The sequence below is a fragment of the Moschus berezovskii genome, chromosome 16, assembly GCF_049115385.1.
Source record: "Moschus berezovskii isolate FMDL1 chromosome 16, NW_MosBer_1.0, whole genome shotgun sequence".
Taxonomy (NCBI): Eukaryota; Metazoa; Chordata; class Mammalia; order Artiodactyla; family Moschidae; genus Moschus; species Moschus berezovskii.
The window spans coordinates 83,069,825-83,097,167 of record NC_142475.1 but is presented as its reverse complement, the minus strand read 5'-3'; the positions used below and the strand labels follow the sequence as shown (position 1 = coordinate 83,097,167).

At 59.1% G+C, this 27,343-nt stretch overlaps 4 protein-coding genes across 5 annotated transcripts; 1 reads left to right on the top strand and 3 right to left on the bottom strand.

The window, feature by feature from the left end:
- Window positions 1-1,286: 1,286 nt before the first annotated feature.
- On the bottom strand, window positions 1,287-13,331 carry WDR97 (WD repeat domain 97). Its single transcript, XM_088844593.1, has 23 exons — window positions 13,137-13,331; window positions 12,841-12,969; window positions 12,034-12,662; window positions 11,754-11,875; window positions 10,855-11,560; window positions 10,641-10,783; window positions 10,318-10,554; window positions 10,152-10,242; window positions 9,850-9,982; window positions 9,627-9,760; window positions 9,321-9,498; window positions 9,025-9,174; window positions 8,721-8,951; window positions 8,514-8,639; window positions 8,340-8,423; window positions 7,420-7,518; window positions 7,122-7,328; window positions 6,846-7,040; window positions 6,559-6,756; window positions 6,353-6,474; window positions 5,264-6,283; window positions 5,106-5,167; window positions 1,287-5,007 (listed from the first exon to the last, which is right to left on the bottom strand). Exons 1-23 carry the CDS (start codon window positions 13,269-13,271, stop codon window positions 4,805-4,807), a joined length of 5,334 nt encoding a protein of 1,777 aa, XP_088700719.1. The 5' UTR covers window positions 13,272-13,331; the 3' UTR covers window positions 1,287-4,804.
- Window positions 13,332-13,406: 75 nt separating this feature from the next.
- MAF1 (MAF1 negative regulator of RNA polymerase III) lies at window positions 13,407-16,212 on the bottom strand. The gene is made up of 8 exons (XM_055432318.2): window positions 16,073-16,212; window positions 15,230-15,352; window positions 14,998-15,126; window positions 14,757-14,922; window positions 14,505-14,626; window positions 14,299-14,418; window positions 13,996-14,133; window positions 13,407-13,886 (listed from the first exon to the last, which is right to left on the bottom strand). Exons 2-8 carry the CDS (start codon window positions 15,310-15,312, stop codon window positions 13,865-13,867), a joined length of 780 nt encoding a protein of 259 aa, XP_055288293.1. The 5' UTR covers window positions 15,313-15,352; window positions 16,073-16,212; the 3' UTR covers window positions 13,407-13,864.
- Window positions 16,213-16,669: 457 nt separating this feature from the next.
- Window positions 16,670-20,554, top strand: SHARPIN (SHANK associated RH domain interactor). 2 transcript variants are annotated; one of them, XM_088844523.1, is made up of 9 exons: window positions 16,670-17,252; window positions 17,542-17,716; window positions 19,200-19,331; window positions 19,409-19,547; window positions 19,632-19,722; window positions 19,800-19,953; window positions 20,033-20,151; window positions 20,234-20,362; window positions 20,433-20,554. In XM_088844523.1, exons 1-9 carry the CDS (start codon window positions 17,055-17,057, stop codon window positions 20,514-20,516), a joined length of 1,221 nt encoding a protein of 406 aa, XP_088700649.1. In that variant the 5' UTR covers window positions 16,670-17,054; the 3' UTR covers window positions 20,517-20,554. The 2 variants fall into 2 exon arrangements, with proteins under 2 accessions (XP_088700649.1, XP_055288273.1); XM_055432298.2 differs by having other exon boundaries at window positions 16,673-17,252; window positions 19,406-19,547.
- A 1,166-nt stretch (window positions 20,555-21,720) lies between these two features.
- CYC1 (cytochrome c1) lies at window positions 21,721-24,072 on the bottom strand. The gene is made up of 7 exons (XM_055432312.2): window positions 23,907-24,072; window positions 23,137-23,333; window positions 22,929-23,055; window positions 22,686-22,843; window positions 22,442-22,602; window positions 22,126-22,226; window positions 21,721-22,024 (listed from the first exon to the last, which is right to left on the bottom strand). Exons 1-7 carry the CDS (start codon window positions 24,036-24,038, stop codon window positions 21,920-21,922), a joined length of 981 nt encoding a protein of 326 aa, XP_055288287.1. The 5' UTR covers window positions 24,039-24,072; the 3' UTR covers window positions 21,721-21,919.
- Between the last annotated feature and the right edge of the window lie 3,271 nt (window positions 24,073-27,343).

Sequence of the window (27,343 nt, the reverse complement as noted above, 5' to 3'; positions counted from 1 at the left end):
TCACTCTCCTCTTTCACTTTCATCAAGAGGCTTTTGAGTTCCTCTTCTCTTTATGCCATAAGGGTGGTGTCATCTGCATATCTGAGGTTAGTCTCCATAAATGTTCAGTGAAGCCTGAAATTTTCTTTCTGGGAAGGTTTTTTAACTACAAATTCAATTCATTCAATAGAAATATGGCCATTCAAGTTGTCCTTTTCCTGGGTTTATTTTGGTAGTTTATGTCTTTTAATTAGTCCATTTCATCTAAATTGTTAATTGTCATAACGTTTTTGTAATATTCCCTTTTACTGTGTGTGTACTCTGTCAGGGCGTCACCTCTCTCATCCTTTATATTTATGTCTCCCTTCTCCTTTTGTCTTGCCAGGGGTTTGTCTGTTTTATTGATCTTGAAGAACTACTGTTTGGATTAATTTATTGTTTTCTTTTTCAAGTTTATTGATTTCTACTTTGGCCTTTTTCCTTTCTTCTGCTTACTTCAGGCTTGATTTGCTGTCCTTTTTCTATTGTCTTAAGGTAGAAGCTGGAGTCACTAATTGGAGACCTTTCTTTTCTCACGTAGGGAGGGTTTCCCCCATTTGTTACCTGACTCATGAGTTATTTGTTATATGCATTACTTTTCCACAGCTATATGCCCCTTGCTGCTGCTGCTGCTGCTAAGTCACTTCAGTCGTGTCCGACTCTGTGCGACCCCATAGATGGCAGGCCACTAGGCTCCCCCATCCCTGGGATTCTCCAGGCAAGAACACTGGAGTGGGTTGCCATTTCCTTCTCCAATATGTGAAAGTGAAAAATGAAAGTGAAGTCATATGCCCCTTAATAGGTGGATATTACTTTTGTTTCACACTAAGGGCTAGGACGAAGTCTCGAGGGGCCATAGCGTCCAGTTGCAAGGAACAGTGTGCCCCTCAAGTCAGCAGGTCAGAAGGTGCAGGAGCCTTAGACCAATAGGAAGAGACTTCATAGCCTCAATCCCAGTCTCAACTTTCCTGAAAGTCCCCTGGAAACTGAGGAAGAGGGTGGACGAGTCCAAGGAAGTGCTGCCTCTCCAAGGCAACCACACAGATCCTAGGCAGAAGAGTTGAAAATTCCTCAAGATGTGGAGTTAAAATATCATGGATAATCCAGATAAATGATGCCCTCTGGTGGGTACTTTTGCCTGAGACAAAAATGTGCACCTTTAGGACCCATGCTTTGAATAATTCGAGGAAGTGTTTACAGAAATCACCAGGTTCAGTCGCTAAGTCGTATCTGACTCTTCCTCCATGGACCGCAGCACGCCAGGCCCCCCTGCTCTCCGCCATCTCCAAGAGTTTGCTCAGACCCCTGTCCACTGACTCAGTGTTACTGTCTAACATCTCATCCTGTATTGCCCCCTTCTGCCCTCAGTCTCTCCCAGCATCAGGTACTTTCCTGGGAGTTGGCTCCCTGCTTCAGGCGGTCAAAGTATTGGAGCTTCATGTTTCAGTATCAGTCCTTCTAATGAATATTCAGGGTTGATTTCCTTTATAATTCACCAGTAGGGAGCCTTAACTATTCCTAAGATGAATTAAAAGATCCGAAGTCTTTAGAAGTGATTTAAAGTTAAAGGAAACCCCATATAGTGTTGACCCAGAGACCTCAGTCAGATTCCCAGATAACCTGTTACCCCAGTACCCAGTACCCATGTGTCACCTCTTGTACCCTTCAGGCAGGAACAGCTCTTCATGCCCTTGACACAGACCCCCAGCCAGCTGTTGTGGAGCGCGTTCCTTGATCTGCATGTGTCTCGTTGCCTCCTGACTAGACTCAGGTTGTATCTTTCTGGCAGGAATACTCTGGAGGAGATGCTGGGTTCTTTTCTTCCTGTCCAGTCAGGTAGCATGGCTTTGGTCTGTTGGAGAGGCTTGTCTTGATCACTTAAGGTGGAGTGGCCCAAGCTTCTTCCCTGTCAAGTTACTCTTTTTCTTTTGGTATATAATAAGTATTTTATGGAGGGATACTTAGAGCTGTGTGAACACGCTGTTTCTCAAACAACTTTCGCTCCCTAGTTTTTGCATGTATTATTTTTTTCTCTGATTTATTTATTACCATGATGGCTGCCAAGTGACTGTTTTCTAATTTTATCATTTATTGTAGGGAAAAAAGCTTTCTCTTTACCTATTTATATCAAAGAAGACACATGTATTCCTAGTTTATTCAAAGAAATATAATACTTTACTGTCATTATTCTGATCCTCAAGTTGTCCTCAGTTTGGTCAGTGGAAGCCCCTTCAAGGAGGTTTGTGTGTTTTTTAAAATAGCTTTATTTGAAATCAAACAGGACCCTGTAGGGCCTTCCTAGGGGGAGAGAACCGCCTACCTAGGGGGAGAGAACCCCCTCCCCCACTGGAATGTCCCCCACCTCTGTAGAAGAGCTTTAGCCTCCTAGGCCTTCCCCAAGTTCCAGTGAGCAAAATTATCAGAGAAGTGAGAAAATGCAAAGACAAAAGCAGTCAAACAAGACAAAGCAGTAATAGTTTAGCCATAAAACAAAGGCAAGGACTTCTACACAAAGGCTAGAAGTAATAACCTGAGCAATAGCCATGGAGTGGTTTTGCAGATACCGAAACCCCCTGCTGGTGGAAAAAGTTAACTGCATGCCGACCACCAGCACTTAGTCCCCAGACCAAGTGGAACCTGAAAATTGATAAGGCTGCCTGCAGTGACCCCACCCGGTTATCTCACTATCAACCAGTCAAAGAACTGTGTGCGAGGTAATCATGAAAGCCATAACGTTCTTCCTCACGCTGTCTTTAAAACCTTCCCCTGAAAGCCTTGGGGAGCTCGGATGTTTTGAACGTGAGCTGCCTGTTCTCCCTGATGGGCACCTGCCTGAACCCTACAGCCTCCTCGCCACAACCCAGTGTTCGCAGGTGGGCTTTCTGTGCATCAGGGGGCAGACCTAGTTCCACCTGGTTATGTGTTGAGATATAATTCAACATGTAATTCCATGGACAGAGGAGCCTAGTGAGCTATGGTAGAGTGGCAGAGTCAAACAAGACTGAGTGTCCTACTGAGTGACTATAACACATGTGAGATAAAATCAACCTAACAGATCATCCTTTTAAATTCCATGGTTTGTGGTGTATTAACTTTTGAAAATAGTTGTAATATACATATCACAAAATTGACATTTAACTCTTTTTTTTGGGGGGGGGGCATACTGCACGGCTTGTGGGGTCTTAGTTCCTTTAACAGGGATTGAACCCTTACCGTTGGCAGTGAGAGAGCAGAGTCCTAGCCAGCGGACCACCAGAATTCCCATGTTTGTATTTTCTAAAGCATTTATTGCTTCTATTATTTGAACCATAGAGACACCAGTAGAAGCAGACTACCACGGGCTTCCCAATCCTTGTTTTAGGGGGCGCAGTTCCTCTTTATAAAATCATCATGTGTGTCTATGTGTTAGTTTTTCAGTTGTGTATGACTCTTTGCAACCCAATGGACTGTAGACTGCCAGGCTCTTCTGCCTATGGAATTCTCCAGGTAAGAATACTGGAGTGAGTTGCCACTCCCTTCTTCAGGGGATCTTCCCAACCCAGGGATCAAACCCAGGTCTCCCACATTGTGGGTAGATTCTTTCACATCTGAGCCACTAGGGAAGCCCAAAGGTGAAAATGTTAGTCACTCAGTTGTGTCCGACTCTTTTCGATCCCATGGATTGTAGCCTGCTAGGCTCCTCTGTCCATGGAATTCTCCAGGCAAGTGTACTGGAATGAATAGCCATTCTCTTCTCCAGGGGATCTTCCCAACCCAGGGACTGAACCGGGGTCTCCTGCATTACAGGCAGATTCTTTGCCGTCTGAGCCCCCAAGGAACATCATATACTGAAAAACATCAAGAGCTGCCCACCGGAAGCCCCATAACAAGACCCCACACAGGTAGCGGTTTGTGGGGAAGCTGTGAGCAACCAATTTTAACCACAAAACCATTGAGAAGGAATGTCAAAAGTCAGAGGCTGATGGTGCAGGAAAGAAGTCGTTGCTCAGGCCTCCCAGCAGCAAGATGTGAAGAGCTAGCAATGGCCCTTCACACAAGCTGTCCTGACAGCCAGTGCACACGTGGGCCCGGCAGGGGCTGGGGCAGGGCCCTGTGAGGTCACGGCAGTGCAGAAGACTAAGGCCCTGAGACCCTGCAGCTTCCAGACAAGGTCTGTCTCCTGGTGACTGAGGGGAAAGATCCAGGGGACACACTGCCCCTTTACTGCTTTGTGGGTAAAGCATGCGGGGCCCCTTCATCAGTCTTCTCCTTTCCAGCCTAGAGGTGGCAAAGCTACAACCACTCCTGGTTTCATCCGTATCGAACGACTGCAGGTTCCCACACACACACCTGCCATCACCCAGACCTTCCCTTCTCCCCTGCCCACCTGTTGCTATCTCCCACCCATCCTGACCCCAGTAACTAACAAGGAAAGGTTGGCTGAGTGCCTGAGCAGGGACATGCCCATGCTGCGGGTTCCTTCTCTGGGCAGACAAACGCACCCCCACCAGGAACACTGCTCAACAAGTGATGACCCCAGCCCAGATCCTGTCCCACCCTGGACCCCACCAGGCCCCACACATGCCTCACACATGCAACTGGCCACGAGCAGGTTCACCACACACCAGACCCCTGCCCACCTCAGTGGCCCCCAAAGGTGAAGGTGGCATCCAGTGTGTGGGTTGTGGCTTCTGGACTTTATTCCAGCCCTGAGCCTTAACTGGGGCAAACAGCTGGCTGGAGAGCTGTCTTGACTCCATGCTGGAGGGAAAAGGGAGCCAGGGCCAGGCCAAGGCCACCCGCTGGATCAGCAGTAGCTGTCAGGGTCGGTGTCATCTGGCAGAAAATAGCGCTGCAGGGCAGGCTGTAGGAGCCGTGGGGGCAGCGGACGGGCAGACCTGGGCCAGTCTGGGGGGAAAGGCTGCAGTTCCACCCGAGGCAGTGGCAGCTTCAGTTTGCGGATGGTGCTGTCCAGGGAGCGGTCCACCCAGAGCCGGGACAGCATTCGGCCTGGGGGGCCAGCAGGATGGTGAGACGTGGTGTGGGGCAGATGCTCGGGGGGAACTGGGCTGGGCCGGGGTCCGATTTCCATCCCTGACCCCACTCACCCCTCCGTCTCATGGGAGGTCTCTGTACCCTGGCCTCCTGAAGCCGGAGGATGCGGTCGTGCCTGTCAGGTGGGGAGGTAGGCTTGGCTGAGCTAGCGCCTCAGCTGCACCACACAGGCTCTTCCCCAGCCTCACCCCGGAGCCTGTGGCCTGCTCACCGGGGATCTGGGGACTGTGGCAGCACCATGCCATGGACCTGCGGGGGCGGAGGAGGGCCTGGGGGTGGGCTGTAGGGCTCCTTGGGCAGGGGCCCCTGCTGCCGAATGCGCTGCTGCTCGCAAAAGAAGTTGAGTGCATCAATGGGCCCCAGGTCCAGCATTCTGGACTGTGACCAGACCATCTGTGCCAGGGGCAGCACCTCATGGGGTGGCGTCTCACGCAGCGGCATCTCATGGGGCAGTATGGCAGGCGCGGAGGACCGCAACAAGGCCTCAGGCTGGAGGCAGAAGCGCGTCAGGGTCTCCGACAGCGCACGTCGGGTCCGCACAAAGTGCAGCTGTGCCAGCGTTTGCTGGGCCTGGGGCTCCAGGGTGGTCAAGTCTGATACCCCTGGTGAGACCACCAGAGAGGGTGTCTGGGAGACGTTGGAGGATGTCACAGAGACGTGACCAGCTGCCCCAGAGAGCATCGAGATCTGCGACAGGGCCTCCTTAGAAGTGGGGTGAAGTCCTGAGGTCTCTGAGACCTTGGGCAGCGCCTCTGACAACTTGGCTACAGACAGCTGCATGGTCTCCATCTGCAGGAGAGGCGGCCAGGGAGGGTGCACCAGGACCCAAGGCAGAGACCCCACCTTCCCCTCCTCCTGGGGAGGTACAGGAAGGTCCTGGGAGATGGGGACAGGGTAGGGGAGGACAGAGGAGGCACAGAGCGGGAGTAGGGAGAGGAGCCCGCTGGCCTCACCTGGCTCCCTCCCCCACCCCCTACCCCTACCCCGGCCTTGGGGAAAGCCTGGGGGGAAGACAAGAGACTCCATGGGCAGGCTGCCCAGCCCTGCCCCTGCCCTGCCCACCCAGACCTGCAGCTGCTGGATCATTTCCTCCAGCTTCTGGCAGCAGCGTCTGCGCAGTGTGGCCTTGGACTCAGGGTCTGGGCCCTGGACCCAGGTCATCATCTCCTCGAACAGGAAGCCCTGCGGGTCCTGAAGGCCAAGTCCGTCCAGCAGCTTCCTGAGCTCCAGCCTGGGGCAAGTGTGGGAGTTTTGTGGGCGGCCTCCCACAGTGGGGAGGGTCAGCAGGAGCAGGACTCACCGGCAGGGGGCTGGCGAGTAGAGGAAGTAGGACATCAGCTCCAGCACCACCTCGCGGGACTCCAGGGAGCACGCTAGGAGCCCCTGCAGCGCCAGCATCACAAACTGCTTCTGGACTCGGTCCTGAGTGCAGGTGGAGAGAGATCAGTGCCTCGCGCCTGGGACAGGGCGGGGTGGGGTGGGGCCAGCCAGGGGCGAGGCGCTCACCTGCAGGCTGGGGGGCTGCTCCAGATTGAGCAAGTGCAGGAGGGTGCCCTGCAGCCGGCTACAGAACTCTCTGCGGAGGTCCGGCAGCAGCCACAGCAGCGCACGCAGTATGTGCACGCGGTCAGCCCAGGAGGTCCCCTCCAGCAGGTCCAGGAACGCCGAGGCCAGGCCCTCCACCGTGTCCATCTCGGGGTAGGCCTGCCGAGCCCCGCCCCTGCTATCACCCCGGGCACTCCAGCCTCCCCCGCTCCCACCCCCGAGCACCTGCTCCCGAGACCCCCCCGAACCTGAAGGGTGAAGGTAGGGAAGAGCTTTTTGAACCAGTTCTGCTCAACGAAGAACTGAAGGAACTTCGGCAGATACCCGTAGCGCTGCTCCCAGAGCAACTGCGCATAGTGGAACTGGGGGCGGTGAAGGGAGGTCTCGGTCCTGGAGGTGTCCTCACCGGCGCCCTTCAGGCTTAGGATAGGTTCCTTGGTGCTCTAGGGGCAGCAACAGCAGCTGCAGACCCTGCCTCCCTGCACCGCCCCTGCGCCGCCACCAGCCCAGCCCCCGATGCCCACCTGTGCCTGCAGCCTCATGGGCACCAGCAGCGGGTCGGAGGGCGGCCTATGCGGGGAACTCAGGGGCTCCGAGGACCAGTCCAGGTCCGGCTCCTCCTCGTCCTCGTCCTCCTCATCCCTCAGCCACTGGATCAGCTTCTGCTGCTGCTTGGTGCGGCGCTGCCTGATTTCCCGCGCCAGCCACAGGCCGTCCTGGCCCCCGCGCTGCTGCAGAGGTGAGAGCCAGGCCCTGGCCAAGGGCCGGGGACGGGGGAGGGGGCTCATCCTCCCGCGGACCCCGCCCTGCCCCTTGCCTCACCTTGCTCTCGTGGCCACTGACCTCCTCAGGCGACCACATCTGCTGCAGCACCACCGAGTTGGGCACGCAGCCCGGGAAGCAGATGGGCCACTGCCAGTACTGTGGGCGGGGCACAGTGGGCCAGGCTGAGGGCCTGAACTCTGCCTACCCCAGAGACCACCCTGGCGGGCACCGGGCCCATGTCCAGGAGCTAAGCCAGGTTCACAGCCCTGTTCATGACCCCAGTCAGGAAGAGAAGCAGGCAGAGAGACAGGCAGAGTGCTGTCCACTGTGGTGGCCGAGAAGGGAAGTCCAGGTGAAGCTAGCCTTTGGGAGTCCTGACCCCCACATGCTCTGCACCGGCTCAGCCCCAGACCAGAGGAGGGACTTCCCTCTCACTGCCGGGGCCAGGGTTCAATCCCTGCTGGTCAGGGAACTAAGATTCTACAAGCTACACACAGCAGCCAAGAAAAAAAGGGAGGGGGGCAGTAGGAGGCCCGGCTTGGGTAGATAGAGTAGCAGCTGGAAGGTTCAGTTGGGGAGTGCCAGACGTGAGTGTCGGGGAGGGACTGGGTCTGTCTGGGCATGGGGGGTGGCAGGGCCTGAGTGGGGAGGCAGCTCCCAATGACTCCGCTCCCCTTGGGGCAGGACAATGGTCTCCCATGCACGTCCCAAGGCCCCGCTCCCAACACTCGCTGGGAGCAGCTGCAAGCGGCAGAGGCTCTGGCCTCCCCAGAGCCTGCTCCGGGGTCCTGGCCCTCTGGCAGCTGGTTCCCAGAGTGCGAGCAGCAGCCGTGAAACTGGGCTGGGGTTGGGGGCCGCGGGTGGGCCTGGCCCTCAGGGTGGAGTTGGCACAAAGGTGCGCAGACAGGGGAAGATGGGGTCCCCAAGAAGGGCACCCTGCGGAGGAAGGCGCCTCTAGCTCAGCCTGGGGCTCTCACCTTGTAAGGATGGATGGTGGCAGGGAAGAAGCCCCTGAGGTTGGAGAGAAGCTCCTGGGGCCGCCTCTGCAGCAGCAGGGAGGTCTGGGGTGGGGGGGACAGGACAGAGGCCTGGGGCTCCAGTGTCCCTGCAGCTCTGCCCCCGGTGGCAGCCTCCTCCCACCAGGCCCTCACCCTGCTCTTCCCCAGGTTGGGGGACGGTGGATCCCAGGCCAGAGGCTTCTCGCTGAGTCGGTCCCACTGCAGCTGCAGGTCCAGACTGAGGCCCAGCTCACAGCTTAGGGAGGAGCAGGCCAGTAGCTAGGGCAGGAGGAGGAGTCAGAGGGTGGGGGGTGGGAATCATGAGGTGAGGGCAGGGGTGGGAGGAGTGGGAGGCCTCACCTGGGATGCTTGGCTGTGCACCTTCCGATAGGTGGGTGGGAGAGGCAAGGGGACTCGGGGAGGGCGGGCAAAGCGTCTGCCCAGGGTCCCCACGTCTTGCAGTGGTAGGGCTTCAGTGCCCCCGAGAGCAGGGCCATCTCTGGGCTGGGCACTCGGGTCCCAGGTCTCTCTCTCCACTGCAAGGGCCACCGTGCCCCACTGCTGCTGGGGCTCTGCTTCAGAATCCAGACCCTGGGTGGGGCGGGGCACACAGACAGGTCAGAGGCCCAGGGCACAGGGAGGTCTGGGGAGGCCCCATGCTCACCAGCATGCCTGGGCCGTAGATCAGATGTAGGTAGTTATCAAAGGCCTGCTGGTGCTGCTGCCGAGTCAGCTGGGGCCGGGCTGCTGGGCTCTTCAGCCCCAGTCTCAATTGCTGAAGGTCTTGGTCCCGGGCAACCAGGACTTCCAAGTCCTGGGGTGGGGGTCAGGGGTCAGCTCACTCTTCCTTGAGCCTTGTCGTGTGCCACCCAGACAAGTGCAGGTATCCCAGACCTGCCCCAGGGACTGAAGGGGAGGGCCCTAGCTTGGGGGCTGGGGGGCAACTGGGAGCTACCCCACCTCCTCCAGCACTGGCTGCTGAGGAGCTGTTGTCTGGCGATGGCTGAAACAAAAGGCTGTGCTGCAGACAGGGAGGGGCACAGGTGGGACACGGGTGGCATTGCCAGTGGGGTAGGGCAGAGGCTGGGCTGGGGTCCTGGGGTGGGTGGCTAGACCCCGGAGGGGAACCACGAACGGTCAGGATTGGCATGGGCTTGCAGTGAGTGGCTGAGGGACCTGGGAGCTCTGGGGTCTTCTGTGGGGGCATGTGGCCAGGCCCTGACCCAGGGGAGCCGGGTGGGGGCCTCTGGGACAGTTCAGCCAGGCCTCTCAGCAGACCTGAGGCTGGCCACCCCACACAGGCTGGCGAGCCTCTGTAGCTGGGCTGAGGTCAGTGACTCCTGGCTGGTCAGCGGCAGTGGAGGGTCATCCATACCATCAGGGACCTCTTGGCACAGCTTCTGAACAGGGAAAGGAGCCTGGAGCCCTGGCCTTGGCAGCTCGTCTGCTCACAGCAGCCCCGCCCCGCCCACCTGTGCTCATTGCACACCTTAAGCAGGTAAGATGTGGGCAGGTAGAGTCTGTGGTCCACCAGGCAGAGGCGGGAGCCCAGTGCCAGGACCAAGTCCCCATTGTTGCTGCAGAAGGTCAGGGCCTGAGGGGCACCGTTCAGATGTAGGAGCCTGGAGGGGGGTTCAGGGTGGGAGTCAAGCCCTGCTTCTCTGAGTAGAACACCAAGGCAGGAACAGAGGCAAGTCCCCGGCCACCCCTGCACCCCTCCAGCTGCCAGGGCTCCAGCAGGGTGGAGGCGCGAAACCCAGGCAGCTGTTCCCCACCCACCCCCCAGCCCACCGCAGCAGCTTGTTCTCCACTGTCCAGATGCGGATGGTGTGGTCCAGACTGGAACAGGCATACAGCTTGAGAGTGGGACAGCAGCACAGGCCTGGGGGCCGGAACTCAGCTTTAGGGGCCAGAGCCATCTGGAGGCCTGGGCTTCCCCTCGGCCCTGCCCCCTCACCGGTGATGTGGTCCGTGGGGTCGTCCTGGGGCCGGTGATCATAGCGAGGGCTGCTGCCCAGGCCAAACTGCACCAGGCCGTAAGTGGCGCTGTTCGGGTCTTCGAAGCCCACGATGACGCGCTTGCCAAGGGCGCAGAGCACCACCGCCGGGTGGCAGCAGTAGAAAGTGCGCAGGGGGCTCAGGCTCTCCTCCGCGTAGGGGAAGACGCGCCACATCTTCACAGTCAGGTCTCCCCCTGTGCGGGCAGGAGCCACGGTGGCGCCTCTGGGGAGGGAAGGAGTCCCCGGCCGGCGCGGTGGGGGAGAGGGGAGAGGTACCGACCAGAGGACACGATGCTGTTCCAGGTGGACGCGATGGCGGTGACGGGGCCTGGGCTGTGTGCCTCCGTTCGGAAGGCCGTCTTCAAGGAGCGCAACTCGAGTACAGACAGCGTGCCATCAGTGTGCCCCACCACGGGCAGGTACCTATTGGCGACCACAGCCCGTTGGCACCGGCCCGGTTGCCTTACCCAGCCCCGGCTGGCTGCGGCACCCACCGGTTCTTGTCCTTCCAGGCCCAGGCCATGTCGCTGCGGCACAGCTCGCCCTTGTACTGGCACACTATCTCCCAGTTGGTGAACGCGCTGGCGGGGTCCGTGAGGTGGCTGTACAGGTGCAGACAGCAGGGCTGGGGCGCGGGCGGCGGTGGCGGGCACAGGCGGTGCAGCACCCGCATGGGGGAGCGTGCTGCATTGGCACACAGCAGGTGTCCGGCGCGCGTCAGCACCCACAGCGCCTCGCGAGGCAGGCAGTAGGCCACGGCGGCAGCGCAGTCCTCGGGCTCCAGCAGAAGCGCGCTCACGGTGCGTCCTCCAGAGACCGACACCAGGTAGACCGAGCCGTCGGCGCAGGCGCACACGAGGCGCGCAGGCAGCGCCGCGTGCGGGGCGGCGGGCTTGGGCAGCGCAGGCGCCAACTGCAGGTGGAGCACCGGCGCTGACAGCTGCGCCAGCGGCGAGTAGAGCTCCCGCGCGCGCCACAGCCCCACGCTGCGGGCCCCCAAGGAGAGCAAGGGCCTGCTCGCGCCGGCGGGGGCCAGCAGACGGCTCACACTCTCCGACGGCAAGCCGCGGCCCCTGCAGGTGAGCGCCACCTCGCCCACCTGGGCCGCTGCCTGCAGGTCCCACGTGCGCAGCGTCCCGTCCTGTGAAGCCGACACCACCAGGGCTGTGTTCGGGAGCACGGCCACCGCGGTCACCGGGCCTGCGGGAGGGGCGCGTGTCACTCGTACGTCCCAGGGACCAGGAGGGGGGAGCCTTCGGTCAGGGTCGCGGCCAGGGTGGAGAAGCTTGGCAAGGAAGCAGCAGACATTCTGTGCCAGGGGCTCTTGAAGGCAGAGAGCCGTGCCCAGGGTAGAGGGAGACCAGGCTTCAGGAGCCACCGTCGCCCAGCGCACCTCTGTGTCCCACGAACACCATCCGGATCTGCCAGTCAGCCTCCCACACTTTCACCGTGCTGTCCCGGGAAGCTGTCACCATGGCCTCTACCTCTTTACAGTATGCCAGGTCGAAGATGGTGCTGAGGAGTGACAGGGAGGCCGGGTAGACTCAGAAGCTGCCGTGTGTGTGTGTGCGCGCACGCGCATGCGCCCACCTGCACCTCTGACGACCGGATACCTGTGGCAGCCTTGCCTCCTGATTTCCGCCCTCCCTCGCCCGTCCCTGGGCCCCCCTCACGTTTTGTGCAGATTCCGACGCACATCTGTGAGAGCCCAGGTTTGCAGATCAAAGGTGAGCACGGCTGAGCCATAGGCTGCGAAGCAGCATGGGTAGTGATGGGGAGACCGAGGCCCCAGAGCCAGACGCGCAAGCGCACCCGAAATGCTTGGCGGTAACTGCAGAGGTGACCCATGGGGAACCAGGCAGCGGCCCCCTGAACGGAACTTCCAGAGCACCAGGCTTCCGCCTACCTCCGCCACCAGCAGCAGCCCAGGATCTGGCACCGGCAGGCAGCAGATGGGCTCGCGGCCTGGCACCCTGTGCTCTCCTGGCTTACTCAGCCACAGTAGACTAAGGTCGTACCTTAGTATGGCCAGCCCCACTGGGCCCCAGCCCACAAAGCGGCCCATAGTGCCCAGAGGGCCCAGCACCGCCACTAGCCCTGTAAGTGCAACTGGAGCCTGCAGCTTCTCTTGTGCCCAGCCATCCTCTCTGTGCAGGTGCAGGCGGCCGGCACCGTCCAGCACCACGAAGCGTCTGCCCACGGGGTCCTGTGCCACCGAACACAGCCCGGCTGCCACCTCCAGGCACCGCAACGGTTCCAGCCCGTGCGTCAAGCATGCCACGTGCAACTCAGCTCTCTTTTCCTATGGGCCAGAATCAACAAGACTGCAGTGAACTTGGCGGGGGCCAGGGGTTGGGGGTAGGCAGGGCACCTGCCTAGGGGTACCAAGAGGACCCCGGCTGGGATCCTACTGGGGACCCCTAGGGGAAGAGCCAGGTCAGGAAAGAGGCCTTGATACAGATGCCATGACCGAGCCGCACCTTTTCCACAACGGTCTGGAGGCCTGTACGCAGGAGCAGCCACAGCTGGCGGGCATGGGCACTCAGAGCCATGTTCTGCCACCGCGAGTTGTTGGTAAAAAGCTGTGGGGCCGGCTCCGAAAATGATGACTCTGCGAACCGGCAGTGGAAGCCGTCACAGTGTGGTCTTGGGCCCCTAACTCTGGAGGTTGTGGGCAGCCAAGGGCCCTCCTGGGAGCCCTGCCCAGTTAGGAGACTCCCCAGGGAGCGCTGCGTTCCCCGAGGACAGAACCTGTGCCTCAGTGAGCCCAGGCCACCTCTCCCCTCTCTTCCTTGAGAAAGCCCGGGTCCAGGACTTCGTAGATGTCGGTCTCATATGGGTCTTGGTCTAGAACTGGGTGGTTGCCTTCTACTGTAAAGGGGTTGCTTGCATCCAACACTTCCGACTCCATTTCAAAACTGGCGGGTCCAGGCGGCTCAACAGCCTCTAAGACCGTTGCTAGGATACCAACCGCAGCAGGCCCTGCCCCACCCCCCCACCCCCCCGCGCAGGCTCCGCCCCAACGCCTCGTGAGTCTAGGTCCACACTAAGTCACAGAAACTTTTATTGGAAACAAACCAGCTGCAGCAAAGTGACACTCAGTGCACGCTGCCCAATGGGCAAGGTGGGGGGTACAAGTGGGCAGATGACCCCTCGGACCACTTGCTGGGTCTCCGGCCCTTTAGGCTGGAGTGTGAAGGCCCAGGCCTGACCCCACACAAAATACAAAAATAAACTCTGCGGTCCAACTGCCCCTGCCTGTGTCAGTTCGTGTGAGCAGGACAGTGGCTCTTCCCACCAGGACCTGGGCTGTCTAGTCCAGCCACAGTGTGGGCAGCAGCTGCCTGTGGGGGTGAGTAGACGGCCACAGGCTAGAGCCAAGGGCTAGGCAGGCATGGCCTGGGGTGGGCTGGTGCTGTGGCAGCGCCGGGACCTGGGCCCTCAGGTGGGTAGGTCCAGGCCGTGTTCGAAGCTGGGTGAAGCTAGGGCCTCTGTTTCTCCTCTTCACATACAAATCACCGGGACCCTGCACAAAGGGTTGCGTGCAGTGAGCTTTGAGGAGCCCATACCCAGGAGCCCAGGCAGAGGGGGCCCTGCCCTGCCCATGGAGGGAGGCTGTTGGGGCGGTCTCACACCTGTCCTCTTCCATGGTTCCGGTCTCCTCGGGACCACCCTCGCTGCCTCCACCTCCACTCTCTTCCTCCTCCTCTTCTTCCTCCCCGAGCTCCATGTCCAGCTCGTTGCCTGCCTCCGAGGGAGTATAGGTGGAGCCACTGTGGGGAGGGGAGACCAGTCTTAAAATCGCCTGCCCCCAGCCTACTGCTGACTCCAGGGAGGATGTCCGAGAAGCAGAAAGTTAGGAACAGGGTGGGGAAAAGGTGTGTGGGCCAAACGGAGGGAGGGGAGGGAGGGGAGGGGGGAGGCAGGTGCCAGTCAACCTGATAGAGCGGCAGCTGAAGAAAACAATCCGTTTCAGCCGCTTGTTGTAGAAAAAGTAGTTGAAGGACCAGAGGCTGCCATCTTCCCCGAAAGGGTCTGAGTCCAAGTCTGGGTTGTAGCTGGGGGGTGGGGGGTGAGACGTGGTGTGAGGTCCCAGGGCCACGGAGACCCAGGACCCCTGCCCTGTGCAGGGACACCAGCCCACCTGTAGATGTCGCATTCAGCCAGGCAGATCTCCTCATCCACCGCGTTCCACAGTTGCGGCTTCAGGGCCTTGAAGTCCTCCCGGACAGCTGAGAACAGGCTGCAGTTGACTGCATTCACCACCTAGGATGGTCACAGTCGGGGCTGACGAGCAGCCCAGCAGCAGGAAAGAACCGGGCTGAGCACGGTAAGTTAGGGAGGACACCTGGGATGGCTGTGGGCCTGCAGGTCCCTTCCCCGACCCCACCCTCACCCAGCTGAGACTGGGCTCCCGGCTGAACTCATGGCTGCGGGCTGTGCTGAAGTCGTAGTCCGGCCGGAAAGACTCATTGAGCGTGGCAATTAGGTAGAAGAGGGTCTTGCGGCTGCACTTGTCGCTGAGGGGGCCCTCATCCTCACCACCTTGGCTCTTACTCAGTCTGCACAGAGACAAGTGTCAATCCAGTGCTGGCCCACTCGCCAGTCCCCCGTAGGCAGGCCCTGCCCCTGCTCACCTGCTGGGACTGAGGCCCGAGGTCTGGGGTGGGGACAGAGCCTCCAGCACATGTGGCTGGCCCTCCTGGCAGAACTGCTTGAACATGTGCTTGTCGTCACCCGCCATCTTACACGAGTAACTCTCAATCCTAGAGACGCAGGCAGGACCGTGGAGCATGCCACCTCCCAGGCTCAACCAGAACCAGTGCAGAGTGTCCTCTAAGAGGCCAGCCCCCAGAGCCCCAACCTCACCTGCCAATGATGTGTGCATCTCCTGTCTCCACGGTCAGCTGCGAGTTGATGGCCTCGAAGCTGGAGTTCTCCAGCAGCTTCATGTCCTCGGGCAGGGGTCTGTGCTCCAGGGGCTAGTGCTGCCTGAAAACGGAGATCAGTCCATGGGAATCTGGCCCCTGGGGTTCCACTTTCAGCCCTCCTCGCAGTAAGAGGTGCTGCTGTAAACAACTTGGGCCTCTCCTGCAGCCTGCTTCCAGCCCTTCAGCACTGGCGGGGGAAACGGTAAGATCGGCAAGTCCAGGCCCAGTTCAGCTACACCTCCTGCACCTCACAGGAGTTTTTCGGCCAGGCTGGGGGACCCACCGGGGATCCTGCTAACCCCGGGGACGCTGGGTTAGTCTCTCCCTCAACACTCTCCATCCCACCAAGGAGGGCCCTCGGAGTCCGCGAAGGGGCGTGACTCCTGCAGTTCCCCCCCGGCCAAAGTGAAAACCCGCTCCCGGTAAGGAACCAGGACACCTGGGGCTCGGCTCTGCCGTCACCTGGACGCGGCGCTCCTCCCTGTTCTACAGACGACTTTCTAGTGAGGGAGAGAGAAAACCCATGAGCTCCTCCGTTTTCCTTCAAAAGTATGAGAGGGGGCGGAGAGCGGCCCCGAGGCCCCGGAGTGTCGGCCAGACAGGCAGCTAGGGCGCTCCAGCGTCCGCCGTGTCCCAGGGGAAACCCCAGCCGGGGCGCAAGAACTACGCGTCCCAGGCGGCCGTGCGCCTCGGGGTGCGCGCATGCGCGCCAGCGCGAAGCCCGCTGGGCACTGTAGTCCGGACAGCCCGGGTCGCCGCCGGGCACAGGGCGTACACCTACCTGCTTGCGCCGCGCTCGATCGGGCCGGGCCAGACTCGGCAGGGTCAGGTCGATGGGCGTCGGTGCGGCTGAGAAGGCGGAGTGGGCCTCGAGCGGCGCGGGCTCCTCAAGAACGGGCGGAGGCGCCGCGGCCTCCGCTCGGGCCGCACTGTATCCGGGGGAAGAAGCTCCGCGGCGACGTCCCGTTACTCCCGGCCCTGCCGGCCCCTGCAGGCTGCCACCGCGACATAGCCTCGCCCCTGCACGGCGCCCTACTATCGCGACCGACCTGTCCGCCGACCGCCACAGAGGGCCCGAGCAAGAGAGCGAACGACCTCTGCCTCCCGGAGCCGGACAACAACAAGCGTCTGCCAGGTCCGGCCCCACGCGTCTGAATGGCCCGCTCGAGCCGCCGGAACCGGGAGCTCGCACAGTCATTGGGGAAGGCATCCGCCGCTCAGTCCCGATATCCGCTCCTAGTGGATACGACACCTGTCCGTCATCTTCTCGGCCGTACGAACCCGCCTCCCACCCTAGTGCTCATTGGCCGCGGCCCTCGCGGCTCCGCCCCCAGTGGTTTCCCAGTTCCCGGGAGGGCCTAGTGGACTGGTGAGGTGTGGGTGGGACGCGGCAACTGAGTGAGCGGCATTAGGTGGGCTGTGGCCCAGAAGGGGCTCCGGAGCAGCGTTCGGCTTGGGAGCCAGAAGGACCTCCGAGCTCAGCCCCAACCCGAGCCTCTAGGGCCTTCTATTCGTGGCCGGTGTTGGAGTCTCTGACGCTCTGCCTGGAGTACAGGCCTCCAAGCCAAGCCTCATCCGCTTGTATCGGGAGACCTTCGGGCGAAGCGCCATCGTGGGCGAAGCGTGAGCGGCAGACGGCTCCAACGCGCGGGCAGCGCCCGGAACCCCAGGCTCGTGGTTACAGTTTCTGGCCGGAGTAGGCGTTCACCGACCCAAGGCGACGGAAGCGCGCTCGGGGGGGCAGTGCGGGGGCCGGACCGGAGATGGCGCCGCCGGCGGGAGGCACAGTCGCGGGCTCGGACCCCGGCTCGGCCGCGGTGCTCCTGGCCGTGCATGCCGCGGTGAGGCCGCTGGGAGCTGGCCTGGACGTGGAGGCCCAGCTGCGGAGGCTGCAGCTGAGTTCGGACCCCGAGCGACCAGGGCGCTTCCGGCTGGAGATGCTGGGCGCGGGCCCGGGGGCGGTGAGTGGGGCCGGCGGGGGCGCGCGGCCTGGCCGCTGAGCCTGAAGCCGGGCTCTTAGGTTTGCTAGCCGCGTGCCGTTATCTTTTCCTTGCTTCTGTTTCCTTGTCTGTAAAATGGGGATAATGCTGGTACTTCCCTTTGTAGGATTACTGTGAGGGTTTCATAAAATAACACGAGTAGAAGGCTTAGAACGTTGTAAGTAATCGACAAACGTTGCCTCGTATTCCTTTGATTATCATGCAGTATGTGCTGGGGGAGGCACTAAGCCTGGACTCTCCCTCTCCTCAGGTCAGTTTGGAGTGGCCCTTGGAGTCAGTCTCCTACACAGTCCGAGGCCCCTGCCAGCATGAGCTGCAGCCTCCACCGGGAGGGCCTGGGACTCTCAGCCTGCACTTCGCCAACCCTCAGGAAGCTCAGCGGTGGGCAGCCCTAGTCCGAGATGCTACCGTGGAAGGACAGAATGGTCAGTGCCCTGGAGTGAAGATTCACCAGGCCAGGGCCAGTGTTTGTTCTGCAAGAGGGCAGGGGTAGCCCCAACCCACCAGGCTTGGATGGGTGGAGTAGTGGGGAAAGCTGAGCCCCTCTTGCCCACTGCTGGGGTTTTGGGAGCACTCCCAGGAGTGAAGTAGAGAAAAGGAACAGAGACCGAAGGCAGTGCCAGACAGGTGTGGAGGGGCAGCGTATGCAGGCCCTCAGGACCGGGGTGTGCAGACAGATTGTCAGAAGCGTGGAAGACAGTTGAGAGTGATGGGCTCAGATTCAAGTTTCTGAAGACTGGAGGACCCTTGCCTTCCCGTGGGTGATGCAGACAGGGCTGGAGGGAGGAAGGGTGTTTCCAGAGATGCTCAGGAGAGTAATTGACTGGATTTCCTGGAGGTTTGGATGGAAAAGTTAATGGTTGAGAAGCTGGAAGGAACAGACACTGCAGAGGGCCTGTTTGGGAGGGCGTAGAAGTGGTCAGGTTCTTAAAATATGCGGGAGGGAAAGGAGATAGGAGGAGCTGGGTTCTGAAGAGGAAAAGTTGGGAGTAGTAAAGGTCAACCAAGGTCACTAGAAGACAGAAACAAGAAGAGGTCCGGCAGGCAGCCAGTGCATCAGGGAAGGAGTTCGCAGATGCTACAGATGAGCTGGTGAGCAGAAGGCACACAGTGAGATGGAAGAGAGGGCCAGACGGCATCATCTGCAGAGGGAGAAAGGCACTTTTCTTTTATGTATTCATTGGTTGCTTGGTTCACAGCGTGTGTATTCTGCACCTGTAGTAAGCACTCCTTCAAGGCCTTAGAGATTCCAGGCAGGCCTGGTGCTGGGTGCTCGGGAGCCCTGCTTATCTCAATGGGCAGACGGCTCAGAATATTGAGGCAAAGAAGCTGCATCTGCACCACATGGGCAGGGCGTCAAGTGGGAGGTAAGAAGGGGAGCCGGTGGCACGCTCAGGACAAGCACCGGCTGGAGAGGGGTTGTTTGGAATGGGATCAGCCCAGAGTGCTCTGTGTTGACGGCAGAGCCAGGAGATGTCGGAGTTCCCTGAAAGGAGGCCACCTTGACTGCAGGACTCCTGGAGACCTCTGCTGGTTCTGCTCTGAGGTCCAGGGAGCTTTTTGACTGGCTGAGAGGGCTTGTACAGGCCAAGAGAAGTGGCCCGGCCCCTGTGGAGGAGGGCTGCAGGTGGGACTGGGCAGCAAAGGAGGCCAGAAGGACTCCAGAGCCCAAGAAAGAGCCAAATGCAACTCTGAGTGGAGTTGGCAGGGACCTCTGTGGTGTGCAAGGGCCAAGACTGGGCCAAGGTCTGGCTTGAAATGTGGCCAAGGCAGGGCCCTGGCGTGGGCTAAGGGGAGGAGACAAAGGCACTGGAAGCCTGAGGTGAGAGGGCAGAGGCCTGGGTGTGTACTCCGTGGGCGGCCAGATCTCAAAGAGACCACCAGCCCACCCCACATCTTTCCTCCTAGGCAGCTTGCCCCCAGCCCTAGGCCCAGAAACGTGCCCTGTCTCCCCACCCAGTCCCCATGAAGTACCCACAGCCAAGGCCCCCCAACCCAAGGTGGATCTTCCTTGGAGCCCTGGAGACTTGATGGAGAAAGGTAAAGGCAGGGGGCTGGAGGGGCTGGGGGAAGCAGCCAGTGTGGGGCTGCGATGGCTCTCTCTTCCCCTGCAGAAGAGCTGGCAGGGCGCCTGACCCGGGCCGTAGAGGGTGGGGATGAGAAGGGAGCAGCCCAAGCAGCAGCCATCCTTGCACAGCATCGTGTGGCCCTCAGGGTCCAGCTCCAGGAGGCCTACTTTCCTCCTGGCCCCATCAGGTAAGGCCTGGGACCTCTTTCTCACCTGGACCCCCAGGCCTCTCAGGTCCCCCGTCCTTACCTGTGACCTCCATTCTGGCCCAGGCTTCAGGTCACCGTTGAAGACGCTGCGTCCTCTGCCCATGTCTCACTGCAGGTTCACCCCCACTGCACCATCAGGGCCCTCCAGGAGCAGGCGAGCACGTGGTCTGGGAACCCGGGTGGGGGGTGGTGGGAGGCGGCCTGGGTGACACTCCGACACTCTGGCCCCAGGTGTTCTCAGAGTTCGGCTTCCCACCGGCCGTGCAGCGCTGGGTCATCGGGAGGTGCCTATGTGTCCCTGAACACAGCCTCGCTTTCTATGGGGTCCGGCGGGATGGAGACCCTGCTTTCCTCTACCTGCTCTCAGCTCCCCGAGAAGCCCCAGGTCAGTCCTTGATTGGGGCGGGATGAGGAAGGTGGAGTGCAGCCCGCAGTGGTCCCGAGCTTCACCCCCTCTGTCACAGGACGCAGTCCTCAGCGCCCCCAGAAGGTGGATGGGGAACTAGGCCGCCTGTTCCCGCAGTCATTGGGGCTGCCCCCAACCCCTCAGCCAGCCAGCTCCAGCCTGCCCAGCCCCCTTCAGGTGAGCAGGGACTGGGCAGGGTGGCCTTGGCACTGTGGGCATTGAAAGTGGGCGAGCAGCAACTGTGTGCTCGCCTCCCCAGCCCGGCTGGCCCTGCCCTTCGTGCACCTTCATCAACGCCCCAGGTCGCCCCGGCTGTGAGATGTGCAGCACCCAGAGGCCCTGTGCTTGGGACCCCCTTCCCACAGCCTCCACCCAGCAGCTCCCAAAGGTACCAGCAGCAGAGGCGGGGAGGGTATGGGACAGAACAAGCAGAATGACCCATCTTCCCCTCCTTCCAGGTCATGCGGAGAGAGGATGACCCTTCCCTTCCAGGCCCAAGGTCCCTGGACCCCCTCCTGAACCTCTCAGGGAACCTCTGCTGATTGCTCGCTGGGGTCATTAAAGACACTTCTGAGCCGGCCACGTGCCCTTTCACTGTGCCTTCCTGCAGCCTGGGAGGATGGAGGGCAGAGAGCCCTCTTATAGGAACCCTGGCAATCTTGGGTAGGTGGGTGGGGCCTTTCCAGTGGACCCCAGGAGGCTAATGAAGAGCACATTTGGAATGCAGGTCCCAAGGTGCGGGAGGCTGGCACCCATTCCCCAGTTGCCAAGGGTGGGCAGGATGCCCCCCGTCTACTGACCCCTGGGCTGACCCTTCAGACACACCCTGCCATCCTCTCGGCGCTCACCCTTCCCACGCTGGCCACCTCTCTAGGCCGCTCCCACCCTGCCACCCCTCATACTCCCTGCTTGGGGACAAGAAAAGCTCTGAAGCACAGAGCCCTGGGCCAGGGCCAGAGGCCACTGCCAAGAAGCCCCGCCCTGGCCCTCTGCCCACTGACAGCTCCATGGCTGTGTAAACCTGGTCACTCCCAGCCACCCTGTGGACTGCCAGGAGGGGCCATCCCCTCACAGAGATGGGGACTGTTCTCAGTTTACAGCAAGCACCTCCAGCTGCCCAGCCAAGAGACCAGGAGCTCCTTCCAGTGGGCTCTGCCTGCCTCTCTGCTTCCTTGGCAGGGCTGAGATCTGCCTGCCTCTCCCAGCTGCCCCCAGTCCTAGGATCAACTCCTGCAGCTCCTCCTTGAGGCCAGCCTCTCCCGGGTTGACATGCGCCTACTGCAGCAGGGCCCAGGGCCCCCTGCTTCACCTGTGACCAAGTACTCGCCACTCTAATCAGTGTTGCTATTTTTCAGTTCTCTGCTTCCTGTCATACATTCAGTGCTGATTAGATTCTTAGCCAATAATCCATGCAGGGCAATCCTGACCACACTACACTGGGCACCCCCGGGAGCTCTCAGGGCAAGGGTCCCAGTCCCATCGTGTGTGTGTGTGTGCACGCGCACGCTAAGTTGCTTCAGTTGCGTCTGATTCTTGTGGCCCCATGGACTGTAGCCCGCCAGGGTCCTCTGTCCATGGGATTCTCCAGGCAAGAATACTGGAGTGGGGTGCCATACCCTTCTCCAGGGGATCTCCCCGACCCAGGGACTGAATCCTCATCTGGTGGGTCCTTTACTACTACCACCACCTGAGAAGCCCAGAGTCCCCTGCAGACCTACACGCCCATCGCACAATAGTTGAGGTAAGTGTGTTGAGAAACTTAATTTATTTCCACAGTGGGCCCTGAACTATCTGGAGCTGGAGCCCCAGCTCCTGCCCCTCCCCCTCTTGTTCCAGAGGAAGAGAGGCTTGGCCAGGAGGGCCACCTGAGACCTCAACAGGCACAGTGTGGCTCCTGGGCTCGAGGACCCTGAAGCTCAGGACAGCAAACAGACATTGAGTAGGGTCACTTGGGTGGCCGATAGGCCAGCTTTCGGCTCTTCAGGACTGACCACTTATGCCGCTTCATGGCGTAGACCAGGGGCAGAAGCAAGCCCATCATCAGCAACATCTGGGGATGAGGCAGGCTCAGAGGAGGGAAGCAGAAAGGACCCCTGCTCAGCTCCCAGCCTGTCCCCAGGCCCACCGTGCCCCTCAGCCCAGTCCCTTCACCTTGAGCCCCATGCGTTTGCGATGGTCATGTTCTGGTTCAGCTGCCCAGCGCAGGAAGGTACACACATCCTTTGCTACCTGGGACATAGTAGCTGGGGTGCCTGGGTCAAGGACAAGTGGTCTAAGGGCTGTCCAAAGGGTCCCTGCCCAAAATTTCAAAAGGGATGGGACCCAACTCCCACCCCCAGTAGATAAATGGCATGAAGATGACCAATATAGTGCCCCAAACCAAGAAGGTGCAAGACCGACCTCTTGGGGCAAGAAAACAGGGAAAGCAGGACCCAGCTTGCCCATCCCCGGGGTGGGGGCCTCTCACCATCATCAAACTCCAAGACCTCATTGTAGATTGGAGGGGCCATGCCAATGGCCTGGCCAGGAAAATAAGGGTTGAAGTAGAGGCCTTCTCGCAGCGACACCCCAGTGGGCGGCTCACAGTAGCCCGTGAGCAAGGAAAAAACGTAGTCCTCACCACCGTGCCTGGGAGCAGACGGGTGTCCTCAGCCTCTGGGGCGAGGTGGGCCTTCCCCACTCCCCACACCACCCTGCAGGCAGCCCCTTACCTAGCTCGCACGATGTAGCTGAGGTCAGGGGGCAGTGCTCCATTGTTGGCTGCCCGCGCAGCCTCGGGGTTGGGGTACGGTTTGGGGAAGTAGTCAGACAGCTTCCCTGGGCGCATGAACATCTCCCCATCCTCATTGGGGCCGTCCTGAACCTCCACCTGCCACCGAGAGCCCCATCACAACCCTGCTGTCCAGCACAGCAGGAACCCCAATCCTTGGGTCCTCCGCATGCCAGGTGCCCACCTCCTCAGCCAGCGCCTTGGCTTCATCCTCCGTGTAGCACACGCCCACCAGGTGGCGGTAGGCCACGTAGTCCATGCTGTGGCAGGAGGAGCACACCTGTTTGTACACCTGGAAACCCCTCCGGATGCTGGGGAGAGAGAAGAGGTCAGGGGCGCCAAGGATTCCACCCACCCGGCCCACCCATAAACTCCCCCAGCCAGCCACACACCTGGTGTGGTCCAGGGAGGAGAGGAGGCCACGGTGGGACCACGGATAGCTGGGAGGGTGCAGCTCCAGGTCACTAGCACTCACGGCAGAATGCAGAGCCACTGCCAGCCCTGCACCCCCTGCCGTAAGCATGCCCAGCGCTGACAGAATCACTTTCCGGCCCCGGGACAAGCCAGACTTCGACGACAAGGACACTGCCTGCAAGAGTCCCGCTCAGCGCCTTTCAGAACACCACCCAGCCCTACCTGGGAATCTGACTCTCATGCACCCAGCACCGGCCACCTCACGCGCCGCTGCCCTCCCCGCCGCGGACCCCTCGACCCGCTCCGTCCCTAAGGAGGGGATGTGAGGCGTGCTCTTGGATCCTGGGCCGGGAATCAGGCCGAAGTGAACAAGGGTGTGGGGACAGGCCAAGGTCACAAGCAGCTGCCGAGGTCAGGCTGAGGTCACTTCAGGACGCGGGCCCAGTCTGGGAGGCCGGGGCCGGAGCGGGCCTCGGCGCTACCCCCGGGGAAGCCCCCAGTCTCGAGCCTGCGGCGAGGCCACCCTGGCGCCCCCCACGCTCGGCACCCGGCGCTTGTGCTGCTCGGAGTAGAGGCCAGCCCTGCTCCCAGGCGCCCCAGGTCAGCAGACGGCGGGGGTCCGGCTGGGGTGGAGGCCCCGGTGCGGACGCCGCTCCCGCGCTGCCAAGCCCGCGCCGGGAGCCTCCCCGCGGTGACCTTCAGAGGGATGCGGGGCCACGCGGCGGCCAGGTTCAGGGCCAGAGCTCACCTGGGGTGTCCGCAGTGGGAGCTGCCCGGGCCGCGCGCCACACAGCAGACCTCGGGCCCGCGCTCCCGGCAGCCCCGCGCCCCGCGGGCCCACCATCGCCCCGCGAAGCGTAGCCGCCGCCGCCGCCGCCATCTTGGCCCTCTTCAGCGCGGCCACCGCTCCCGTCGGCCTCTGCGGCGGCAGAGGATGTTAAACCTCGCGATAGCCGGGAGGCGTGTGAGGGGGCGGGGCGCGCACCGGATCGCCGTGCTACTCCAGTCGTCGTGGAAACCAGCGGTTGTGCAAGTCAATGTGGCGTCTCTCTGTTGCCGTGACAACGTCCAACTACCTGTTAGTCCCGCCGCTGGTCTCTCCAAGGCTCAGCTGTGCTGCGCGCCTACGCCTCAGTTCAGTTCAGTTCAGTTCAGTCGCTCAGTCGTCTCCGACTCTCCGCGACCCTATGAATCACAGCACGCCAGGCCTCCCTATCCATCACCAACTCCCTGAGTTCACCCAAACTCATGTCCACAGAGTCGGTGATACCATCCAGCCATCACATACTCGGTCGTCCCCTTCTCCTCCCGCCCCCAACCCTTCCCAGCATCAGAGTCTTTTCCAGTGAGTCAACTCCTCGCATGAGGTGGCCAAAGTACCGCAGTTTCAGCTTCAGCATCAGTCCTTCCAATGAACACCCAGGATCGATCTCCCCTAGAATGGACTGGTTGGATCTCCTTGCAGTACAAGGGACTTTCAAGAGTCTTCTCCAACACCACAGTTCAAAAGCATCAGTTCTTCGGTAATCAGCTTTCTTCACAGTCCAACTCTCACATCCATACATGACCACGGGAAAGACCATAGCCTTCACTAGACGGACCTTTGTTGGCAAAGTAATGTCTCTGCTTTTTAATGTATTATCAAGGTTGGTCATAACTTTCCTTCCAAGGAGTAAGCGTCTTTTAATTTCATGGCTGTAATCAGCATCTGCAGTGATTTTGGAGCCCCCAAAAAATAAAGTCTGACACTGTTTCCACTGTTTTTCCATCTATTTCCCATGAAGTGATGGGACCAGATGCCATGATCTTTGTTTTCTGAATGTTGAGCTTCAAGCCAACCTTTTCACTCTCCTCTTTCACTTTCATCAAGAGGGTTTTGAGTTCCTCTTCACTTTCTGCCATAAGGGTAGTGTCATCTGCATATCTGAGATTATTGATATTTCTCCCAGCAATCTTGATTCCAGCTTGTGCTTCTTCCAGCCCAGCGTTCCTCATGATGTACTCTGCATACAAGTTAAATAAGCAAGGTGACAATATACAGCCTTGACGCACTCCTTTTCCTATTTGGAACCAGTCAGTTGTTCCATGTACAGTTCTGACTGTTGCTTCCTGACCTGCATACAGGTTTCTCAAGAGGCAGGTGGTCTGGGATTCCCATCTCTTTAAGAATTTTCCACAGTTTATTGTGATCCACACAGTCAAAGGCTTTGGCATAGTCAATGAAGCAGAAATAGATGTTTTTCTGGAACTCTCTTGCTTTCTCCATGATCCAGCGGATGTTGGCAATTTGATCTCTGGTGCCTCTGCCTTTTCTAAAATCTGCTTGAACATCTGGGAGTTCACGGTTCACATATTGCTGAAGCCTGGCTTGGAGAATTTTGAGCATGACTTTACTAGCGTGTGAGATGAGTGCAATTGTGCGGTAGTTTGAGCATTCTTTGGCATTGCCTTTCTTTGGGATTGGAATGAAGACTGACCTTTTCCAGTCCTGTGGCCACTCCTGAGTTTTCCAAATTTGCTGGCATATTGAGTGCAGCACTTTCACAGCCTGCGCCTAGACGCCCCTAACCCGGAATCCACCGCTTTATTGCACGCTTTCGTCCAACAATATTTCCCGACCTGGAGCGGTGGAAGAACACCTTCGTTAGAAAGAATTGCCATTATTTAAGCAGTCTGATGGTCCCCTGGAAGACCCCACTTGCCAAACCTACTCAGCTTGTCCAGGGCTGTTAGCCCAACCCCCGAGACTGTTTGTTGAAAGCAATTCTGGCAAGTGTTGTAATTTCAAAGTTGTAATTTCCCCGAGGCAATGGAGAACAACTGGCGCAAGTAATAGACTAACCAAAAAGCTTGCAAGGGAGAAAGGGGAATACAGTGTCCACAGGGCGCTCAGACGCTGAGGAATCAGCCTGCAATGCAGGAGACCTGGGTTTCATCCCTGGGTTGAGAAAATCCCCTGGAGGAGGGCATGGCAACCCACTCTGGTATTCTTGCCTGGAGAATCCCCATGGACAGAGGAGCCTGGCAGGCTCTACATTCTATGGAGGTCGCAAAGAATCGGACACGACTGAGCAACTAAGCACAGCACAGCGCAGCACGTATTTCCAGAATACAGAAAATCCCGAACCTAAGTAAGACTGTGTATATACTCATGAAAGACCAGAAAAAGCCCTAAGTGCTCACTTCTGGCTAACCTTGAGGCTCTGTGCACAGTTGAAGCCTAAAGCAGAGTTGTAAACTGCCTGGCTGAATTCCGAAGCATGTTTTGCATGCACCCAGAGCCACTTAGAAAAGATGGAGATAGATTGGTTATGAAATTAAAAGACACTTGCTCCTTGGAAGAAAAGCTGTGACAAACCTGGACAGTGTATTGAAAAGCAGAGCCATCACTTGGCCAGCAAAGGTCTCTCTATAAAAGCTACGGTTTTTCCAGTAGTCATGTATGGATGTGAGATTGGAACCATAAAGAAGGCTGAGCTCTGAAGAATTGATGCTTTCAAACTGTGGTGTTGGAGAAGACTCTTGAGAGTCCCTTGGACAGCAAGGAGATTGAACCAGTCAATCCTAAAGGAAATCAGTTCCAAATATTCATTGGAAGGACTGATGCTGAAGCGCCAGTACTTTGGTCACCTGATGTGAACAGTCAGCTAATTGGAAAAGACCCTGATCCTTCGAAAAATTAAAGACAGGAGGAGAAGAGGGCAACAGAGAATAAAGTGGTGGATGACATCACTGATTCAATGGACATGAGTTTGAGCAAACTCCAGGAGACTGTGAAGGACAGGGAAGCCTGGTATGCTACAGTCCATGAGGTCAAAAAGAGTCAGACATGACTGAGCAACTGAACAATTATTGGTTCCAGACACTTAAGAAAATTTCTGTCCAGTCATTTATCTGACCACTGAGCAAACCAGGTAGAGACTTTGCTGGCTACCCATGACAAATAGTAGACTTACTTGATAGAATTAGTTGAGAAAAGTAACTATACAAATGCAACTACCACAGCAGCAACAGTAACAAAACTTGGAAACTTGGAAAACTAATGTCCAGAATTTCTACTTTGTATCATTAAAACCAGTCAGTCCCAAAGGAAATCAACCCTGAATATTCATTGGAAGGACTGATGCTGAAGCTGAAGCTCCAGTACTCTGGCCATCTGATGCAAAGAGCCAACTCATTGGAAAA

What these genes read in the sequence shown, in the direction of transcription:
- WDR97 (XM_088844593.1), bottom strand. Translation starts at nt 13,271, where the DNA reads ATGGAGTCGGAAGTGTTGGATGCAAGCAACCCCTTTACAGTAGAAGGC. An exon ending in TCCAGACCGTTGTGGAAAAG is followed by an intron (nt 12,663 to 12,840) that starts GTGCGGCTCGGT and finishes TCTGGCCCATAG; the next exon opens with GAAAAGAGAGCTGAGTTGCA. An exon ending in TACTCGCCAGCCCCCTGCCG is followed by an intron (nt 6,284 to 6,352) that starts GTGAGTCCTGCT and finishes CACTTGCCCCAG; the next exon opens with GCTGGAGCTCAGGAAGCTGC.
- MAF1 (XM_055432318.2), bottom strand. Translation starts at nt 15,312, where the DNA reads ATGAAGCTGCTGGAGAACTCCAGCTTCGAGGCCATCAACTCGCAGCTG. An exon ending in GATGCACACATCATTGGCAG is followed by an intron (nt 15,127 to 15,229) that starts GTGAGGTTGGGG and finishes CTGCGTCTCTAG; the next exon opens with GATTGAGAGTTACTCGTGTA. An exon ending in TCGGGCCTCAGTCCCAGCAG is followed by an intron (nt 14,923 to 14,997) that starts GTGAGCAGGGGC and finishes GTCTCTGTGCAG; the next exon opens with ACTGAGTAAGAGCCAAGGTG.
- SHARPIN (XM_055432298.2), top strand. Translation starts at nt 17,055, where the DNA reads ATGGCGCCGCCGGCGGGAGGCACAGTCGCGGGCTCGGACCCCGGCTCG. An exon ending in TTTCCTCCTGGCCCCATCAG is followed by an intron (nt 19,548 to 19,631) that starts GTAAGGCCTGGG and finishes ATTCTGGCCCAG; the next exon opens with GCTTCAGGTCACCGTTGAAG. An exon ending in TCAGGGCCCTCCAGGAGCAG is followed by an intron (nt 19,723 to 19,799) that starts GCGAGCACGTGG and finishes CTCTGGCCCCAG; the next exon opens with GTGTTCTCAGAGTTCGGCTT.
- CYC1 (XM_055432312.2), bottom strand. Translation starts at nt 24,038, where the DNA reads ATGGCGGCGGCGGCGGCGGCTACGCTTCGCGGGGCGATGGTGGGCCCG. An exon ending in AGCTACATCGTGCGAGCTAG is followed by an intron (nt 22,603 to 22,685) that starts GTAAGGGGCTGC and finishes GTCTGCTCCCAG; the next exon opens with GCACGGTGGTGAGGACTACG. An exon ending in GCAAACGCATGGGGCTCAAG is followed by an intron (nt 22,025 to 22,125) that starts GTGAAGGGACTG and finishes CCTCATCCCCAG; the next exon opens with ATGTTGCTGATGATGGGCTT.